The sequence below is a fragment of the Vidua chalybeata genome, chromosome 7 (genome assembly GCF_026979565.1).
Source record: "Vidua chalybeata isolate OUT-0048 chromosome 7, bVidCha1 merged haplotype, whole genome shotgun sequence".
Lineage (NCBI taxonomy): Eukaryota > Metazoa > Chordata > Aves > Passeriformes > Viduidae > Vidua > Vidua chalybeata.
In genome coordinates this window covers 15986282-16008364 of record NC_071536.1, presented here as the reverse complement: position 1 = coordinate 16008364, position 22083 = coordinate 15986282, and the positions used below count along the sequence as shown (strand labels likewise).

At 34.7% G+C, this 22083-nt stretch overlaps 1 protein-coding gene across 3 annotated transcripts in view; it reads right to left on the bottom strand.

The window, feature by feature from the left end:
* CCDC141 (coiled-coil domain containing 141) overlaps positions 1-22083 on the bottom strand; it is a 57418-nt gene that overhangs the window by 34772 nt on the left and 563 nt on the right. For all 3 annotated transcript variants that reach the window (XM_053947894.1, XM_053947893.1, XM_053947895.1), the window contains exons 2-9: positions 21009-21131; positions 14118-14309; positions 12898-13006; positions 10465-10718; positions 8173-8292; positions 2653-2847; positions 1904-2076; positions 951-1092 (exon numbers count right to left, since the gene is read on the bottom strand). In XM_053947894.1, the coding sequence (XP_053803869.1) occupies positions 951-1092; positions 1904-2076; positions 2653-2847; positions 8173-8292; positions 10465-10718; positions 12898-13006; positions 14118-14309; positions 21009-21131 (1308 nt within the window). The remainder of the gene's footprint in view (positions 1-950; positions 1093-1903; positions 2077-2652; positions 2848-8172; positions 8293-10464; positions 10719-12897; positions 13007-14117; positions 14310-21008; positions 21132-22083) is intronic.

Sequence of the window (22083 nt, the reverse complement as noted above, 5' to 3'; positions counted from 1 at the left end):
TGATGCATCAATACCTTAATTAACAAAAGGAATTTTTTATAATGAATAGAATCCAGTCTCCTTAATAGAATCTAGTCTCCTTCACATTTACTGAAAATTTGCTGTGGTTCAGTCACTGTGCTTATTAAACGCCAATTCTTGCCTCACTTTTATTTTTATCTTCAGCCACATAAAACAGATGACAGAAGCAGTATAAGAAACCTGCTTACGGGTCACAGGACTGATTGCTCACTTTTCTGAAAGAACAAATTATAATAGTTCATTATCCAAGCAAATTCATGCTTAATTGAACATCACTGGTAAAATGTTCTTGTGGAAATGGCTCAATTTTTCAGAACAGCTTTTGGTTTCTTTGTGTTGATAAGAGAATTCAGCATTCTAACTACAACTGTGCTCTCTCTAAAAAACTTATTATTTGATTCAACTTCAATATTCACTATAGCTAAATTATGGAAATACAATGCACTGTTCATGAATGCACTAAGATGATGTGCTACAATGCTGATAATAACCATCACAAAGATGATCAGAATGCTGGAGCACCTCTCCTATGGTGACAGACTGAGAAGCTGCAGTTGTTTAGCCTGGAGAGCAGGAGACTTTGGGAAGTCTTTATAAGAGACCCTTGCAGTACCTAAAGGGGCCTATAAGAAAGCTCAAGGGTGACTTGGAATGACAGAACAAGGGATAATGGCTTCAAGCTGAAACAAGGTAGGTCTAGATTAGATACACAGAAGAAATTCTTCACTATGTGGGTGGTAAGACACTGGCACAATTTGCCCAGAGAAGCTGTGGCTGCCCTGTCCCCAGAAGCATCCAAGGCCAGGCTGGATGGGGCTTCGAGCCACATGGTCTAGTGGAAGATGTCCTTGCCCATAGCAGAGGGGTTGGAATTAGATGTTATTTAAGGTCCCTTTCAACCTAATCCATTCTGTGAATCTATGATATACCTTACTCAGATGATCTTCAAGCGAGGCAGTCCATTGTTGTTTCTTCAAAGTAAGTTCTTCGTTATCTGGACACTGCCTGTTTAATTGATCTACTTTGTTTTGAACATATTCCATCATTTTCTGAATTCCTGCCACCCAAGAGCTAAAATAGAAAAGTAGAACTGTCATTTATTTCTCTTTTTTTGCTCAACATAAAGGATGATTATGATTTAAAAAAAAAAACAACAATAATTCTGTTGATTTGTATGATGAGTAACTTAAGAATTTTAAACTGTTATCCTTAGAAGAAAAATAACCAAGAAAAATATTAAAATTAATCCAAATTAAATTGATAATTAGTAAAACACAGGAATGAAATTTCCAAACAAATAATTTGTCACCAGTGCCTAAGGTTGATTCACAAGACAGATACATTAATTCTCAAAAGACACATAGCCTGATTCACTTAGAAATAGCTAATTTCTCTTTTCAATCTAGCTATATTATCTAAAAACTAAAATGACAAATGGAAGAGCTTAAAAGGGAAAATATATGGCATACCAGTACTATTTTAAAAAGAATGTTTTCTTTGGACTCTAAAATATTTTAGTGTTTTTACAGTAGCTGATAAAAAGAATGCCATATACATTCTAAGTCAATCTCTTCTTACAGGTGTTATTTTAATGGGAGAAAAAACCCCACCAATTTACAAAACAGTGGGTTGCATTATAACTTAAACCATTATATCAGGGAAGCAATTCAGAACGTGAATACTTGAGGCATTCCACTTTAGATTGTAAAGAAGTTACCTCATACTATTAAGAACTGAAGTTTTGATATTAACCCCCTCTCCCCACAAATCAAAAGTTATTTCCTACTTAAATTTATATTCATCATAAGATTTTTTGTAAAACTAACATGTTCAAAATAAGTTTTTTCATGACTTTAGTTTCATCAGAAACTTATGCTAATACCTGTGAGAATCTGCTTTGTTAATTAAAGTTCGTCCCTTCTGCATGGTAGTTGCTGTACAGCCGTTAATGGCTTCCTGCAATTCCTTGTACTTCAGTGTCAATATAGGTAAATGTAAGCCTTCTGAAATAGAGATTTTATGGTAATTTTCAATACTTTCAAGACCATCAAGTACCTGAAGAAAAAAAGAAAAGCATATGTGATCAATATTTCTGTTGGAACCATAATTGGAAATTATCTGTTTTTAAAACTTCTATAAATTATCTCAAAAAATATACCTGAAAAAAATACAAGAAGACCATTTGGTCTTTGGACACCCTAAAATATAAACTTTTCTGTCTAGTCTTCTAACTGAAAGATTTTTGGAAAAAAAGGTTGCATTATTAATAATACTGATTATAATTAGCTCCTGTGGAGACCACTGCAAGTATAGGCATTATTTCTGGTGTCCCTAGAAAACAATCTTAAAGCCCAATTCATGGCAAAAAACATTTCCCAAATACCTTATTTTGAAACCAAACACTGAATATACTTAAAGGAAATAAAAAAGGGAATACATTTTTGAATGGATTTGCCATTTTGGATAGACGTTTGAAGCAAAAAAGTCATAAGAAAAGGGTAATTGGATTTGTAATTTTCCACTTCAAATTGCTGAGCCTACTGTTTGCATAATCCCACATCCACCAGCCTTCAAGAGCACACTAACAGTTTCATTGTCAGGTTATTATAACACGCTTGGCTTTTTACCTACCTTGACAGCAGCATGAAAAAAGTCATTGGCCTCTTGCAGCAGGGCTTTCCTTTCTTCCATGTGGAAGCACACTTCTTCTTGCAACAGACAGATTTTCTGATTTGAAAGTTTTAGATGTTCTTTTTCTGTATAGTCCTCTGAAAGCAAAATCCTAAATGCTTCACCTTCCAATTGTTCCACAGTGTAATTCCATTCCTAGTGGGAAAAATTCCACTTTAGTCAATTACACATAGAAAAATAATATACTGCATGGTAATAATATAAGCAGTGGAAACTGTGTATTTTTATAGGCATGAAAGCTAACATTATTTAAAACAGTATTTCTACTTGGAGGGGCTTCCCAGCAAATCATGGTTTTAGTGATGAGAGTTTCCAGCAGTGGCATTCTACATTTTTGACACAGTTTCACAGGCAGGAGCAGCAGTTACTAAGGTGTCTGCTGGGAAAAAAATGGTCGGGATAACAAAGACAAGAAACCTCCTGGTAAGACCACACTCTCATGGCAAACAGCCCTTCAGCCCACCTATTTAATCAAGAACAAATTAAAATATTGCCTAGACAATAGCTGCTTGCAGTGAGAGAATTTCTGCTAAGAGATGCCTGGTAATCACTTCAATCAAATGACCCTCCCTTACATCAGGTTGTGCCGTCATCCTTGGCATTCTGCATTGCACAGTTTCCCCGATTTCCTACACAAAATCTTAAGTTCACTTAGAAAATATCTCTGTCTTACCTGACCATGAACCTTTCTAGTGGCAGTGGCAGAAGGAAAAAAAGGAAGATTATACTTAAGAATTTCAAGCCATAGAGCCAGAAACATTTCTGACAATTGAGCCAGGTCCTTTAAAACTAAGTAATCTTTCTAATTTTTAAAATTTCTTTTCCAAATTAAAATAATGACCATTACAGACATCTGGATGCTATAATCTTCAGCCTGTACTTTTAATTAAGTGAAACCTTGCACTCTATTATTTAATGCGCAGTTCCCCTTTCATAAAATCCTTTGTCTCTCTATCCTAAGCAATATTAAGCAAGAATGAGGATTTTAGGCATAATAAATCACAGTCTGCTGTGCTGTATTTGTTACTTTTTACTTGACAAATTTATCTTGGGGGAAAAAAACAGTAAGGAGATGTCCCCATACACACGGCTGAAGTGACTTGATTTCCAATTATATCAGCACTAGAACATTGTCAGCTTCCAATATTTGCAGCTGTAATGACTGGTATGAATTGCATGGTCAGATTTTAATAGCAATTTTACTTACATTTAAACATATAGGTATTTATGATAATTAGAAAACAAGCCTGAAGTCAGGATCTTTTAACTGGGATTAATACTAATTCACCACAAAAATGACCAAAAAAAGTGCAGTTGAATATGTGAATCCTCATTTTGCTATTATTTTTAATTGTATCATAATTAAAAATTATATTTCATGCAAGAATGAAGAATGCACATGCATTAAACAATATTTTATGCAAGAATGAAAAATGCACGTGTATTAGTGGAAAGAAAATTGTCCATAATTCGCTTAGAAGTAAATATGTAAAGACAAAAGTTCTGAATTGTTTCAGTGTATTATATGTTTAAATTATAATTATAGCAGTCAAGATTAATTATAAGAAAATGAATCAACTTACAGTGAAATTATTCCATGTAAGAGTATTTCATTGTAACAAAACTCATAAATTTGTTTGGTACAAGATGCCCAACAGCAGCTTTTAGGTGATCTGAAAGCAGATACTAAACTCTGCCTTGTTTATATTGAGGCAAGGCTCTTCTCTAAGTTTTCATACAAGCTCAAAAACCCAATTTATTATAGTAATTTATATTTTAAAGCATTCCACAAACACTGCAACCTTGCACACTTTCTGAGGGTATTAAATTTGGTTAGACTCATTTGCTATCCTGTTTAAACATTCCTCAGTTGGTTGAAATCCATAAAACAGCTAGCGACAACTTCATTTTCAGCTTTCTATTTATAAGGAAATGTTTCTACACATAAAAAGCCTAGTCTTTCCATCAACAGGACATAAAAACTCAGGGGAAAAATCTTAGCTTCTTCTGTTCTTCAGACCCCAACATGTTAAATTCATAACAGTCTGCCAGTCAGCACTAACATATTTCTTACTCATTTTCCTTGAAAGGGACACACAGCCTCCTCTTACATTGACTTTTCAATTTACCAGGAGATGCTTGTGAATTGCTCTGACACATTAAAGACACATTGAATGTGCCTCCGTAGCTCTTGTCACTATTCTTTTCCTCGCACTAGTAAGTCTTAAAAACTTGCTTTCACTATTCCATTTGGCAAGGAAAATGAGTCCTTTCTAGGTTCTTTGATGAAACAGGTGTTTTTCAAGAGTGTTAAAACTGATGAATTAAAAACACTGTAGCTTTAATTAAAAGTCTTGAAGATTTTCTGCCTTCTAAAATATTCAGCACAAGTATGGGGGGAAAAATGTGGAAATACCTAAAAATTTACCTTGTTATTAAACAATTATTGTGGAATAAATTGACTTTTCTTGTCCATACAATAAACCATTTGAACTTTGAATTAAAATCTCAGAAGCTGTATAAAAGTTTTTTCACTGGCATGTTTTAGATTTAAGCTTAGAAAACTTTGAAGCGCATTTATTTGACTTCAGATCATGATCCATATATTAGATAAAATTGCAATTAAAACTTAAGTCACTTAAACATAAAAGCATGCATTTTTTCAGAATGTTTGATAAATTGGCTTATTCTCTCATATGCAAAAATGTCCACAACTGAACTTTTTCTGAGCTTTTTCAAATCTGCCTGTCACTGGTTCATTGCATACATCAGCACATTGATAATTTAGTCCTTGTGAATATTCAAAAGGCTTTCCCCTTCAGGAACTACACTGCAGTATAACTACCAATATAGTCATATTATATTTTTATAATCAAATTTTAAAAGAGGTAGTGGGCACTAATAAAACCACAAGGGGCTGTGAGCTGCTATGACCATTACCATACGATGTGTCTTCTGGGAAGTTCAGTGAATGGCTGTAGCAGTGTATTTAACAGTGAGCTGATAAAATCAACAAGCAGAAAGAGCAAAAATTCAAAGTCTGTTAGCCCAGAAAACTGCTGAGATATGTTGAAAATTATTTGGCCACAAAGTGGTGCTAGCAGTTCTTCCTTACCATGTCAAGCACCTCCAAGATGCATAGAAATGTAACAGCAAGCAGGTTATCAGTGCCAGCACACCCTTATTGAAATATGAGCTAAATGTGCCTTTTCTCTCAAATCTTGGTGGCAACAGGTGGGGGCAGCTGGGAAAGTCCTTGCAGGAATGGGAGGCAGGAGGATTCTTTTAAAGTCTGTGACGGTTGAGGGCTTTTCTCCCCAGTTATGATTTCTTGGGTTTGGTTTTGGTCTTAATTATTTTACAAACTAGTGATAACGTTTTTATGGGCTTTACCTCTTAGCAAGGTGAAGTTCAACATAAGACACCAGCTTGAGAAAATAATAATAATAATAATAATGAATCATTCTCCTTTCTCCTCTCAGCCCAGCCCCATAAATTAGATACTAGGCCTGTAAATCCCTCTTAGGCTGGCCCCTGAACAATTTAAGAAACCATTTCTCCTGTTCAACCTAATGCTACAATACATGTAAGTAAACACATTGTGTGAAATTTCAGACATTGGAAATTTCCACTTTCTTACTCCCTGTGAGAACATTGAACTTGCTCTGCATGTCTTCTACACACAAACATTTTGCTCTGAGCTACAGTACACATATGAAATGATAATTGAAAAGATTTATTCATGCTACTTTGGAACAGGTACCTCCTTTATTCTGTTTTCAACATCTGCAGTTCAGTGCTGCAAAAACCAATGCCTATAACTCACAGCTTTCCCAAAGCCCCGTAGCTCACAGCTTTCTCAATTATATTTTCAGCGTGCAGTTTCAACCTGGCCACTCTTTTGCACATCATAAGCAAAACCCACATGCTCAGTAATATTCCCTTCAAGAATTTAATTTCCCTGTGCTAGAACATGCTGGTAGTAAGACATGCAGAAGGCTTAAAGACAAGACGCTCTAAATCATAATTCACATGGGTGCATAACAAAAACGTTTAATGCTAAACACTTCAAAATGATCTCATTAAAAAAAGCAATTAATTAAAATGATATGAATGATCTATTGCATAATGTATGGGAGAAGAATTTTTAGGTGAAATTGCAATAATAAGTGTTATTATAAGTTAGTTTCTAGATACTCAACCATGAAAAATATTATTATGCAAAATGAAAATGTATATTGTTTTCCCATCTGCACTTACACCCAATTTCTAATTCAGACAGCAAATTACAAGAATAGCCTGTGAAAATGAAATGTGGAGAAGATGAATTATTATTTGGTTAAAATTCAGCAATGCTTTAGAACACCTATTGTTGTGTGTCTCTCTCTGAAAACTCTCCACAGTGTACTCATTTACTGCTTTATCTGTTTTTCTTGTGTCAAAGGTCTGTTCAGAAGAATTTATCTTTACATGCTCATCTTTCCTTTAAAAACAAAAAGTATTTTTGACATGCTGCTTGGAGAAGCATTAGAAATATTGTTGCATTGTGTTTACATGACAACCTTGAAGCAGTTACCTGTTAATTATGCAAACAGGCAAACATGTGACATTTAACTACAAAGCTTACAAGGAAACAGATCTGTGAACAATCAGAAGCCTCTTACTATCAACACAATAACCTTTTAAAAGACATTTAGTTCTAGTAGAATAGTTTCTGGATGAAAAAGGCCTCCTTGGTCATCCGGGTTATCCAAATTCAATTGCATGGAAATGATCTATTGGGGAATGGTCCTGACCCAGCAACAGCACTTACCTGATTATGGCACAATTCAGTTACCTAAAAAAGGTTCTAAATATAGGCAATTTATTTCATACTAAGATTCTTTCTTATAGCAACATTTTCTTTAATATCATCTTGCTTTTATGAGTGGCAATAACAGATTCATTGTCTGGAAAACTCATATTAGCTATGAAAGTGGCACTTTCAATTACTTTTAATCACAAGAAATAAATGGGCAAATACCTCTTCCAATCATGTACTGAGTTCACTGACAATTAATTATGATAGAAATGGCTGGAGTTTTGTCCTTTATAAACATTAAAATTTATTAAAATACTAATAAAATTGGTTTTCTGTATTTTTTACCACAGGATTTCACAGGTGAATTAACACTGTGGAATTTGATCACTAGATTGAAAAATCAACTAAACAACATCAAGGGTTATTCTTCTTATAACTTATAGCTTTTCAAATTTTAAATGAAAAAAAAAAATCTGGGAAACATGGAGGCCTTGCATTAAAAGCAGTAAAATTACTAAAATAATTTAGACATATAGAGATATATATCTCATGTACATATAGAAAATATCTACTCCTATATGTGCTTGTTCAATGCCCATGATCATGTTTTGCTACTCATTTTTAAAGTTGCTTCACCAATCAATTATGGTATTTCTTACTTTCACTTTGACTTCCATTTCTTCAAGTTCCTGAAGTAACTCTTCATTTTCCAATAGTGATGAGCCTAAGTTTTGCTTCTGAAAGTAATCTTTGATATTTTTCTTATACCAAGATGTTACCTAATTAAGTAATAAAAAGAACTCAGTGAGAAGTTTGAGAAGTCCATTTTAAAAAATATGTACAAGGCAGTTTAATTAAAAAAAAAAAGCTCACATTTTAATTCCTTTCATTTTTCATTCCTAATGTTCATGCTTCTATTTAAACGCTTACATTTGTGTCATAACAAATGCAGAAGGAAAGGACTAATACCAAAGCAAGCACACAGTGGATATATATGACAAAACAGACAAAAATGTATTCATCAAGTATGAGCAGATTGTAAATTAACACAGTAAAAGAAGAATCAAGTTATAGCCACGCACAGAATAAATGCATGTTTTTTGATAGCACAAAGATAATGTACATTCTCCCTTGACATACAGTAACTTAAATATTTGCATACAGTAAAATACTACAAATCTGAGTACTTCTTTCCTAATAGAACCTCTCCATCCCTGGCTTGAAAAACCCAGTAAAGATAATGGGATACTATTGTGTGGAATAATCTTATGTAGATTTACTAATTTATTACATCTTACAAATCTCTTCAGCAAGTATATGCAGCAAACATGTGCAGTGTACAATTAAATCTTCTGAATTCCAGAGAATTACTTGCATTTGTATCTGCTTGATTCATAGTAGGTACCTCTCACATTTTTGGTAAACAACACATGGCAAGAATTCCTGAGTGAAGTTCCACATTTTAAAATAGTATCCAGAATTAGTTATTGGTATCAAGAGAACTTCCTCCAATATTTCCAGTCTGGAAAATCACCACTATACTTAGATCCTAGGCAGCACACTAAGAATTTCTGTACTCTACAGATTTTTAGTAGCCCACTAGAGATTTTTTTGTTGTTCTTGTTTTATCTGCACATGTAGAATCATGCTATTTTTAATAAATTTAAGCAATTATAAAAAAAAAAAAAAAAACTTTTTAAATATATTGGAAGTATTTTCAGTTACACATAAAAAATATTCACGACAGTCCAAGAGACCTAGGGAAGTAAGGAAATGATTTTAAATCTAAGCCTTGATTTATTGAGTATTTCCTCCAGATGTGTACTTACTGACTGAAACATTTTTCCTGGAAGCACATTTTCACAGAATATTTACTATGATTTCGTCAAAAAACAAATAAATGGAGTGGACAATAAAAACTGTGCTAAAAGGGAAATAAAAATTTATTTGCAAATTAGGGCTGGGGGATTTTTATCATGTATCTCTTTAGCAAAACAAGACAATATTTCTGTAATGTTAGGCAGAGGAAGAAGTCATTTTTTAACCCTGTTATAGCAAAGTGTTTACCCCTTTACCACTTGGCAATATTCCTTCCCATTACAATGAGTTTAATCAGCTGGCTTCCACTACAGCTAATACCTCTGAGTGATTTCACTGTGCTACCTTAGCTCTGAAGGAATGGCTGAGAATTCTTAACTTGCTTTATAAGCAAGAAACCCACAGAATTTCACTTTCAGTGACTTTGCTGAAGGTATGTGAAAGGAGACAAGGTTAACACAGCTGTTAGAAAAAGACAGTGGTTTTCCTTGATTGGTTGAAATCTAAAATCACTCCTGTTTCTCAAGAATCAGGTTTTATCTTTTGTTTACAATAATTATTGACTAGATTAATTACTTTCTTCTTCCAAAGATAACGAATTATGCATAAAATAGGCCAATTTGCCTTTGATTTTCATTAATGAAAGAGATATCAGAAAATATGATGCTGACACTTCCATAAAGGAAACTATGTAAAATAAATATGCTTTCACACATTGAAAATTCTGAAAAAGAAATATGTTACAATCATGAATATCAGATCATCACATTCCACTTAGAGATCAAAGTGAGATGTTGCATTTTCAGTGTTCATAACTTGGTAGTAAGGGATAAACAACACATAGACTCTGCATCCTTCTAGACTACACAGTTGTGCCTAGCAAAACAGAAACAACACAAAGAGCAGAAAGCTACTCTTAGATTCAATACAGCAGAGCACGTCTCCAGTACTCTGCTTCCTCTGTATCCCCTCAACTCCCACTAACATCAGTCAAACATTCAAAAGTTAGGATTTCCTCAAGCAGAAGTAGCCCAGAAATACAGGCCTAATGAATCTGTTTAAGCTCCTTTTCTGTTCAACAGTTGCTAGGTTGGTTTTTATACTGTGATTTCCCTTGATATTGCATGTGTTACCTGGGTCTCTTGTTGGTGCCACAAACAAATTTGCAGAACCTGCTCCAGTCCTTGGCGCTGATGTCTGAGGAATTTGTCCAGCTGCCGTCTCCTGTCCTGCAGCATCTCAAGGAGATTGTCAATCTTCAGGCAGCTGCTGTGGGCTCCTTGAATCAGCTCCGGATTTGCATTTGGCCCCTCACATTTGAATTCTTCTATGAATTGAGTTAGGTCATGGCTTTTGTTTAAAAGAGCAAATGACTTCTCCAGAAGTTCTGTAAGAAAAGAATTTCATCAGGAAAAACCCAAATGTTTTGTGATTCTAGTACCATATTTCAAATATTACTAATGTATCTTTCAAACAATCTTTTTGCATACACAACCACAACATATTTTCATGCATTGCATGAACATGAATGCTTACTTTAGAAGATATATATATTCTAAGATATTTCAATTTGGACAGCTCTTGTGTAAACCTACGAAAGTACAATGGGGTATACACAAACATATACACACACGCATGTAATGGTGTACTGAGAGACATCAAAACAAAACCCAGAAGTGTCATTATTTTCTCAAAACTGAGTTCTTTTTGATGGTTTCCCAACCTGTGGGTAAGCCATAGTGGAATTTTCTACCCTGCTTCCCATGTGGATCGTTACCCTCTGCAGTTTTTCACTGGTGATACAAGCTAAGTTTAGGTCTTTACATCCCTCACAGGCATTGGGGGAAAAGTGTTCTCATGCCTGGGGGCTGTTATATATAAGTCAGGGGTATCAGGAACCCTTACCTTCTGCTATAGTTTTTACCCAGACACATTCAGGGTTAAAATTCTGGTTAAAAATGGACTACTCCACTTTAATGACCTATTAGTGACATGTCTATCTTTGTTCCATCACCTGAAAGTCATATAGTTCAAAATCTATTGGATGGACAATGATCAATATTTCTAAATCTTTCAAATGAAAAGGGAATTTTTTTAGGCACAGAATGAGGAAGAAGGGGAGACAAACCATGATAAGTGGCAAGGTAGACATGAAGAAAAATATAAAGAAAGGAATATTTACCAGTATCTTCCAATAAAACAATAAGAAGCAATCCCCCTGAAACTTTGAACTCTGAACTCTTCCCAGCTGAGTACTTCTAGTGATAATTCAAGGCAAAGCACCCTAAAACCCCACCTTTCACAAAAACACTAAGGGAAGAAGCAGAGTGGGAGGTCTCTAGTTCTTCAGTCACCAAGGGCTAACAAGAGAGATTAGTTTCCATGAGCTCACTGCAAAAAGCCTGTCCATTTTACTTCTTGCCTTCTAGAAAGCGGTATTAATCAGAAATATTTCATTTCAGTCCATCCCAAATTGAACACACATGGAAATGGGTAAACAAATATATTTCATAAGTTTTCACCTTTTTTATTCCATTTTGGAGTGCATTTGTGTTAAAATATTTTTTTTTTTTTTAATTCCAGAGAGATAAGCATTTGTGATAAACTACTTATCACACATACTGGTAGAGTCAACACTTGGTCAGGGTTGTATTTTCAGACACCTTTCTTTGGAGTGGGTAGAGAGTATCCTTCTTGTAGAAAGCACTGCTTTTTATCAAATAGCTCAATATCAGCTTTCAAAATTTTTATTTTATTTTAGGGTAGAATAAGAAGTCAGTAAATTGCAGCCACTTTCCTCCGTCTGAGGGAAGTCTTATTTCCATCAAAGCAGACTTTGTCTGGCAAATAATTTCATCTGATCCTTACAGTTATAGACCATCTTTTCAGCAGTAAATTGCTACTGTATTGTCAGATACTTCAAGTTTAAATTGGTATGCAGTGAGCACTTTGCTCCCATGAAGATCTATTTGGAACACTCAAAACCCATATTAGTCTTATCCAAGTTTGATTCTCTATTCAGCCTCCCAGAAAGAATACCTGGTGTTCAAGGTAGCTACAAACACTTTAGTTAGTGCTCCACTAGTGAATAATAAAGTATAGTTGATATTCTGCCAAGTTTAATTTTAAAAATTTAATTAAAATTACAAAGACAGAGTCTTAAGACTTATAAAAAATGAAGAACCATATAGAATTGTCTGAAGAGCCACACAATGAGGTTAGTTCTAAAAACTTTTTTCTCTTTTTGATTTGAATGTGTCACAATATAGTAAAAGGTGCTTCACATGAAAGCTTGAATAAAGAAAATAATTAATGTGAAAGAAACTTTATGGGCAAAGGTATGTGCAGGAAAGTTGTTGAAGGTGAGATGCAAGGGCTAGCTTGAAACCAGAAGTTTCACATCTTTCAGCAAGTCTGCTAAAATCTAGTTCACCATTATATTTTTCCAAAATATTTGCATATTTGTTATAAGATTTTTTTTTTAATATGCACAGAAAGAATAAAATTACTCCATCAAGAAGTCAGCACACAACCACATGCCATCAGGAGTGGAGTACTGTTTTTACCTTTTGTATGAAGCTCTTGTTGCAGAAGAAGCTCTCTCAAAGAGTCAATACTGTCAAACTCTTGAGCATTTTTCAGGAAATCTTCAACTTGGTCAATTTTAACAGCAAACTGCATTAAGGAAACAAAGGATAGGGAGAAACACACTGTAATTGTGTTTTGCATAACTACATCATAATCTCTGTGTTATTGGGAAAGTTCCTGTGAATTTGTAAGTTCTTGGGGAAAGGCATTTTTAGTGAGTGCCCGATGCAGATGCTTTGTGGCCTCTATGCGCTTTCTGAGTTGTTTTTTTCTTTCAGGTACTGATTGATTGAAGGATTTTAGTTGACACAATCTGTAATTACAATTTGCCACTTTGTTAGTCATCTTTCCTTGTGCCAAATCTAATTTCTTTGTATAATACACATTATCAGGACACAATAATTAGTAGACTGTTCATCTTGGACTTCTTAGGATAGTTAGTAATCCCGTGGTTGTTTCTGCAACTTATAGGGGGCACTGGAAACAAAATTATCAAGGAGAATTATTAAACTCTTCAAGTTCCAGGATGCGGGGACAGTTGATCATGAGGCTACACAGAGTGGGCAAAAGCCTGCAGGGTCTGGAATCCCTCTCTTCTTTAGCCCCTGTGTGTGTCAGTGAATTAGTATGAGAGAAATGGGCAAACAGGGATCACACAGTTCCTTTTATGTCCATCTGTACACCAAAGTCTCAGGTAAAGCACTGTCAAGTTAAACTAATGTTTGCTTTATGAAATTACACTACCTTATGGATATTTTGGTGTAAAACTTTCAGTGACCAGTCATCAGTGTGCATCAGTGAAGGCACCTGAGAATAAGTTCTTTCAGTGCCAAATAGTTTTAATCATAAGGAATGAAAGCTATTCTGCAGAATGTCCATAGCCACTGAAATACATATTTTAGGGTTTGGTCCAGTTCCACTTTTCATTGGCATTTTCTATCAAGTACAAATTTGGGAGACATGGTGACTAAAATATTCCTTAAAGTCAACATGGTGTTTTGTTCAGCTTCATCCTGCACTATCTGAAAGGTGGAAAAGGAAGGATCCTGAGGAAGGATCCCAAGAATTTAATTTTCTTGTTTGCCCCAAACTTTAGGAATACAATGAACAATATAAAACACATTAAAGTTACAGTGGTCAGAGTACTTGCAAGATGAGGGCAGCTTCAAATTAACAGTTATTTCATTTAAATACAAACCTCCAGAGCGTTTTCAAAGAACACTGAAGTAAGTTCCAGAAGTGCCTGTCGCTTCTCTAACATAATGATGAGGGCATCCCATGCATCCCCAAGGGTCTCTGCCATGGCATCATAAACCTGGCTCTTTTCTTTTTTTTCCTCTGCAACCTTGTCTGCTTCCTGCAACAGGTCCCATACTTTGTCTTCCAAAGCCTGAGAAGGAAATACACCAAAACAATACAGAACAAACATAAGAAATTTGTACACAAAATACAAAAGACTGTGCTGATACTGGTGTCAGGATATTTTTACAGTGGGTCTATACAGGAGCCACAAGCCTCCTACTCCTGCTTTATTTCCAGTTCCTAGTGATAGGAGTGTAGCTATTTCAACATGTTTTATAGCAAGCTTCTGAATTTCAACTGCACTTAAGAGTTTGCATGTGAATTTATAAAATTCACAAAAAAAACAAAATTTAAGAGAATTTATCATGCTATCTCTAATATTTACACTCCGAAGTTTTTACATCTCCATAAACACATGTCTTCCTGGAAATGGCAGCAGTGCAGATATTTTGATTCCTCCTTCATATGTCGTCATATTACATTACTGGACATTAGAAGTTTGTGAGGTAATTTGCTTCATAAGTTTCTGATGACTACAGTGCAATCCAGACAAGAGTGGTTTGAACATAAGCACCTATTCTCCAAAAAAAACACACCTAAGTTATGTAATGTTTCAAGTTCAGCTTGCTGCATTGCTCAAGCTGTCCACAAATAATAATGCTCTATTGTCAAAATAATTCTTCTGTGTTTCATTCCTAATCTCACCACAAGAAAAATAACTGCTGGCCATCTTATGTTACAAATCTTCAGTGTGTCAGAAAAATTGATTAACATTTGTTCCGTGTTATTCCCAACCCCCATCTTGGGTTTTATCATGAGCATGAATTAATGAAGTGTCACTTTTTTTTTGTTATTAGAGATGCTACCACATTAATATGTAATGAAAAAAGAAATTTTATTAGGCAATTCAAACAGCCATTCATATACTACTGGATAAAAATTTTATAATCAACTCTAAGAGAAGCCTTTATGATGTTTCCTTCTTGATGAGGCATAAAATTGTTACATGCATAACAACTCAGTAAAAGCAGTGGCATTCATTAATCATCCAACATGAGATATTATTAACATTCTAGACTGGCTCTGTAACAAATATAACAGGAATTAAATGAGTATATGGGATATTGATAGTCCCTTTACTAAGTCAACATCTTGATATCAGTTAATGAGAAGCATTATAGTCATGACAATGCTGATATTAAGAAAAAAGGGGTAAAATATTCTCAGAACGTTACACCCAAACTGCTTGTCACTTGAAGGTTAATTTTACCAAAACATCAGACCACTTTCACAGCTGTTCTGAATACACTGTAGAAAACCAGATGACAGCTGAGGTAGCTCCATGTGGAATTTCTTGGCAAAGACTAGTTTTCAAAGAGCTGACTATTTTATATTTTGAAGTAAAACTAGGTATGCTTTTATCCTAATATTACATCAGCTTCAACATATTTAAAAGACATTTCAAATGCTAAATCTTTCTGCTAAATCTCTTTAAATGATACACAAGATGAATGCTACAAAAATGGTATAGGACCTAGAAGTAGCTTTTCTTCTTTTAGAAGCCTTTTATCTGAACAGGTTGTTAATTACAATTTATCCCTGGCAAGTAGGCTCTGTTTTCTTGTAATTGATTAGCTGTGAGGAATAGCTAATCCCTAAGACACAGAGAAAACTGGAATATTCTTCAAGGCTATCAGTCATGCTTCCTGCACCTTTTAAAATTCAGTTACTATGGGATGAATTCAAATCCAGCCAAAGAAAATTAGAAGGTTAAAGCAAACCAAACTGCTGCATTTAATGAAATGCAAAACTAGCGTGCATAAAGTTACAAAAAAAAATTATGAAACTGTTCATGGGTAATAGTCTTTTAGTGTTTAGAATGGATTAATGGAAGTTTTCAAATAAAGACTTAATTTTTTCTTTAGTATGGATTGAACATGGTTCACTTATTTGAAATGGGAGTGTATTTTATTGCCTTCAAATAATAGCTCCTGTAATGCTACAAAAACCCTAATATACTGTTACAAGAGTTGTCATGTTGCCTGTTTCCTCAGCAACAGAAAAAGTTACCTTTTGAGAAGACAGACTAATTTAAAAAAAGAGAGAAGAACATTTTACAGGAAACTACTCTTTCTTTGAAAAACAGTTCAAATACTTAAGATGGTCAGAGTGATATTAAAGTTTTATTGCCTTGAGTTTAAAATTATGCTTCCCACAACTGTCAAAGCCACTAGTTACTGTGAACTTTCAGAAAAATTATCCTCAACTATGTTAGTTTCTATAGACTACATATGTGAAAAATTTATTTTTAAATGAAGTAGACTGATATTACTGATTTTCTACTTTTTCTCTTTGAAATATAACCCTTTTATCAACACAGAACCAAGGAATAATTTGGACAGGACTCTTCAGGTCATCTGTCTAACCCCTTGCTCTAGTTACTCAAGGACATAGCCCATGAAGTCTTAAATATCCCTAACAATGGAAATTCCAGAACTTTTCTGCACAACCTGTTCTAGAATGAACTCATTTTTGTGGTCAAACTTTTTTTCTAAATATACAGTTGGTATTTTCATTTTTTCCAACTAGTTTCTCTCAATCTAGAAGCAAATGTAGGAAGAGGAAAAATGTGTATTTCCATCAAAAAATTATTTCACAGAAATCTGAATTTTAATGAGGTTTTTATCAATTGAGTGAACTTAACAGAACTTTCCAGTAAAGACTTAAAATTATTTCAAACACTTTTGGAATCTCGTGTTTTATTCCCTGTGAACACAAAAAAATGTAAGAGTAGAGTTCTTTTTGGACTCTGAGAAGCTGGAATGAAGCCTGACAATACAAGGAATGACTAGCACGTAGTCAAAAAGGAGCTCATGCAAACATGCAACTTCTGCTGCTGTCAGTAAAACCATGTCAAAAAAGCATTGCTCTGAAAACAGCAGACCAATTTCAATTTCTATTAAATATCTATGATATGTCTACTTCTACCACACCAAAAGAAGAGCACTGGTAGCTTAAAGGGAGCAATGCTCTGGTTCAGATGGACTGAAGGGATACTGGGTGGATGCAATCCCAGGCCTGCAGCAGGAATGCTCCCTGCCTGGTGATGCAGCTGCTCTGCAGCCCCACCTCTCCCCCCTCTCCGTCTCAGGGTACATTTGCCTCTGATATTGCAGCAAAGACAGAGGTGTAAACTACCCTCCCATTCTCTTAGCACTGAGCTGCTGCTAAAATTAACCTTTAGTTAGTGCGAAAAGGCAGTGCTGAGATAATACAGCACAGCTGTTAACTTGAAGCCGGAAAATAGTCATAAAGCTACCTGAAGACAAATATTATTTTGGTGGGAATTTTGTTCATACAAATATTGAAATTGACGAGTGAACTGAACAAACACTGAAAAAAAGATATTTATTACATTTTATCTTTTCCTTTTTTTTTTTCAAATCACTTGTAAATGTCATCTCTGGCTTGATAAAAATGCCGCTGAACTTTTATGCTAATTGTACTGTTGAGCACCTCAGAAACTAATTGCCAATAATTCAGAAAATATTAACAAATATTTTTTTCCATAGAGAAAATTACTTAAAAATAAGAATTTTGAAAATATTTTTGCTTGAAATAACTGAAAGGCTTATTTAAAAGATATCAAATGCAAGAAATTAGTGTATTATATTAGTGCTTTTCGAAGAATGTAATTTGCTAATTTTTTTCTCTTGGCTATTAGCATATAAATTAATATTTTGTAATTTATGCTCTGTAAATTAAAGTAAATAAAATAATTATGAGCAATCCTCAGGTTTTTTAGGTTTGATTCTTCTCGTTTTTCTTTTTAAATTGTGAAGAATGAGACATTCAAATGCACATATACATACTTCCAGAACATATAAACCTGCTGAAAGTTACCTAAAGAAGGATGAATCAGATATTGGGAAGGAGACTTCCATGAAATCACACAAATTGAAGGTTTCAACAAAACTGGTGCTGCTGATATGGTGTGATTTAGCAAAATAAAACAGACTATATTAGCTTAGAATCAGAACCTATTAGATGAGACTACTGAGGGGAATTTTAACTGGATGTAAATATTGTATACATGTTCTCTGTTTGTCTCAGTTTTAATCTTTGCTGTTCAACATTTATTCTTTCAACTCTTAATAATAACAAAACATCTGTTTCCTAATCCATAAACGTTTGAAGTGGGGCCCTTTTCAAAATTTGTATTCTGCTTTTTGTTTAAGTAGTAGGGTGCTCCCAATTCCTAAATTTAATGGAACAAATGTAAATCAGTTATGAATAAGCTACAGTACAGTCTATCAAAGCAAAGTATTTTGGATATGTTTGTTTTTCCCTACGGCCCTGAAGACCACACGCCAATTTTTATCACTATAATTCTGAACATTAAAAGAACTTCAAAAATGTTCTAAAAATTACTGTTTTCTCTTTCAACAAATCTTTTCCAATTGCTGTTTAAAGTACCATCTGCCTTACTAAATGTCAAACTGTTTGTTTGGGCTTTTTTAACCCTGTTAGCATTGCTAAGTCAAGACCAATTCCCTGAAATACTGAGCTGGATTACATTCCTTTTCCTCTAGCATCAGAAGTACTGTATGTAAACTGATCAGTGTGCCAGATTTTGTCCTTACTTACACCTGTGAATCTTCAACATATTGAGCTGACAGAAGAATCTGGCCTGACTATTTTGATTATGACTTGCAATAAATATACTGGGATGAAAATAATGGAGTTAAAAAGCAAAGGGGTGATCAAAACCTAGAACGAGTTTACAGAAGAACATGGGATAATGCAGAATGAACAACTATTCCATAAATTATCTTCTAAAAGTTGATGGGTTTGTCTCTACTGATCCCAAAGGTGTATTTAGTATGAATCATCTAACTCTTGCCTTAAGCAGCACTAGTTTTGTGATTGAATCATTACTCATTCAAGAATTTTTACCTGACCTCCACAAAAATTTAATTCTGAATTGGGTTGGTCTAATCAGCAAAGTTGAGCATATGCATATCAAGTATGGGTATTTGTCAGGATTTATTTTCCTTTTTTTTTACAACAATAAAAAAGAAATGGGGAAACAATTCAAACTGCTTCTTACCCATCTTCACACAGCTAAGGTATAATTCATTATCAAATGCTAAGTGGGAAAGAATTACTGTAAACAGTATTTCAAAAACTGACAGTCAATCTTGGAAAAACTTTTTATGAGAGGGTTTAGTGACTTAAGACTATGTAATTACTGACAAGTGTTAACAACTTGCTATAAGTCATAAATGGTCATGGCTGTAAAACACACAGCCAGGAAGAATTATAAGAACATTGCAGTCCCTTATTATTACAGTTCATGTTATTGAGGAAAAAGTAGTAATTTTGAACTTAATTCTTTTGCAGAATATTCATTAATCAATGCTGAATTTAAAGGCCCGCAGGCATAAAACATTAAATAATGAGTGTTTGTTCCCCATGTATTTGGATGACAAGCATTCTTTAACAGTTTATGCATAATACATTTTCTGATCTGATTTGACTTGATAGTAAAATCCACTCTTTAATATTTATTTTTGAAAATTAGGAGAAAAAGAATCAGCTTCTTCCTGTCAGCAGGGTATAAGAATTCAGCGAATTCTGAATTGCTCAAACAGGACACAGCAGCTTGTTCCAAGAACACCCAAATGTTGATTTAGTGGCAATAAAGATGAGGCACTTTGCATAAGAAAGGAAAGCAAAACCACCTCTCTCTAGGATTTGGGTATTTTGGTTGGTTTTGGGTGTTTGGTGGGTTTTTTCCATAATACTATTCTTCATACTCTTCAAAATCCACACAGTGCAGTGTATTAGCTACATTCTCTATATACTGTACTGAATTCCCTCACTCATTGGATATTTTTAATGATTAGGGAAGTACATAGTCCTTGGTATTAAATCAAATACTTGATCCTATCCAAATCATGTTTGTTCTTTCAGATCTCAAATCTATGTAATTCCCCCCCAAATATTAAATAGGTAAGTTACTGTTCATAGCTTCAAAGATGTTAGAGTAATTAATTTGTCTACATATATAAAGTCAACCTGCCCTATCAAAACATTAAAACATTTCTTTTTTTGGTGACTTCAGACTTCTCTCAGTGTCAAATACCCACACTTAAAATTATCCAGTTCTTTCATGCAAGCTTGTCACTCAGTGTCCAAATGCCACCATTGCTATAATCTGCTCTCAGGAATGCCAAAATCTGATTTTAGGACTGTTACTTAACTAAAATATTCCTAGATCAAGACAAGCTGTTTTAATCCTACAGTATCATTCCCAATGCAACTAACATCAATTAAGATTCAGTTAAAATGTTTGTGGAATACCTACTTCAGAATTACAAGGGGCTTGCTTGTGTTCACAGCTGTTATAAAATAATCAGACTTTTCACAACACTGGAGAATTTAAAAAAAGAATTTACATTCCTTTATATTTAGCAGTTACTGAGGGCTATAGGATTTTTTCACTTGACACTGATGTATAAAGTAGAAAAAACTGTGCCTTTCCTGCTGGTGTCAGAAGCATATTTTTCCTGGGAAGAAGCCTAATTTCCAAAGAATTATAGAATATCCTGAATTGGAAGAAACCACAAGGACCATCGAAGATCTGCTACACTGACAAAGGCTGAACATATTTTTTTCTATGTGGAATTTAACCTAACCACCATACTGCAATAGGAGGCACAGACAGCTACATCAGCTGTTGTACCTGAACTGTAATGACTTGAGGAATTTTATTACATCTTACCTTCAGCTTGGATAGGAGGAATTCATGATCTTGAAGTAGTTTTTTAGTCTCATCTTGATTGCTGCCAATTTCTAATATATTTGGTGTTGATTCAGCTAGCTGAAGCTTCACCCATTTTCCACACTGTAATAAGCAAACAATTACAGCCTTCAGAAAACACAAGGTTTCCTTCATTTATTTACTTACACAGATTCCCAGCTCACACATACTTTCCATGGTCATAGGAGCACAGGGACCATACACACAAGAAGATGCTCCAATATTGATTTTGCCCATGAAGAGTAAAATTATCACAATGAGCCAAAATTTTTTCTCTGACTCATCTCCTCTTTTAGCTGAAGATGACACAGATGTGTCATCAAGTGAATTTGATGGGTGGGTGGGGCAAGCAGAAGTAACAAATGTATTACAGGAGATGCAAAAAACCATCCTCAGATCTTATTTCTACAGCATGGGTCCAATGTACCTCCATAGTGAATATATGGAACAAGACATTGCACAGGTAGCAGCAGGGACACTTAACAGCCTTTGGGACAGGGACCAAAGGACGCCGATAAGGACCGAAGCTGTGATGTCATTGGAAGCTAGCATGGTTCCACAGCACAGAGAGGGAAAATGACTTCACCATCAACTTGAGTCTCCTTGCAATGAAATTACTCCCCTGCAACAGCAGACCGCCTCACAGGAAGGGTGAAAACTGACCTCAAAAAACCTTCCCACAACTGAGGTAAACCATGCTGAATAATCACCCGAATTAGGCGACAACTCAACTCATTATCACCTTATTCTGCATTACAAACAGACTCTAATGGCTGAGGCTAGCACGTTTTCCAGGTTGCCTGGAGAATGAAAATCAAACTGCCAATAAATTCCAGCTGGTGTTCATTACTAGCATCCAGATTTACTCCCAATGCCGAATTTTATGCCAACTGAAGGTGTGGATTCCAGCTCACAGGACAGGCCTTTCCGTACTTATAAACACAACTGTATGTACACAAGAGCTTACTGAAACATGTGGGACGGTGGATTCACAGCTTTCAAAAATAACTACTCATTTTTAAGTTTAGACTTTTTT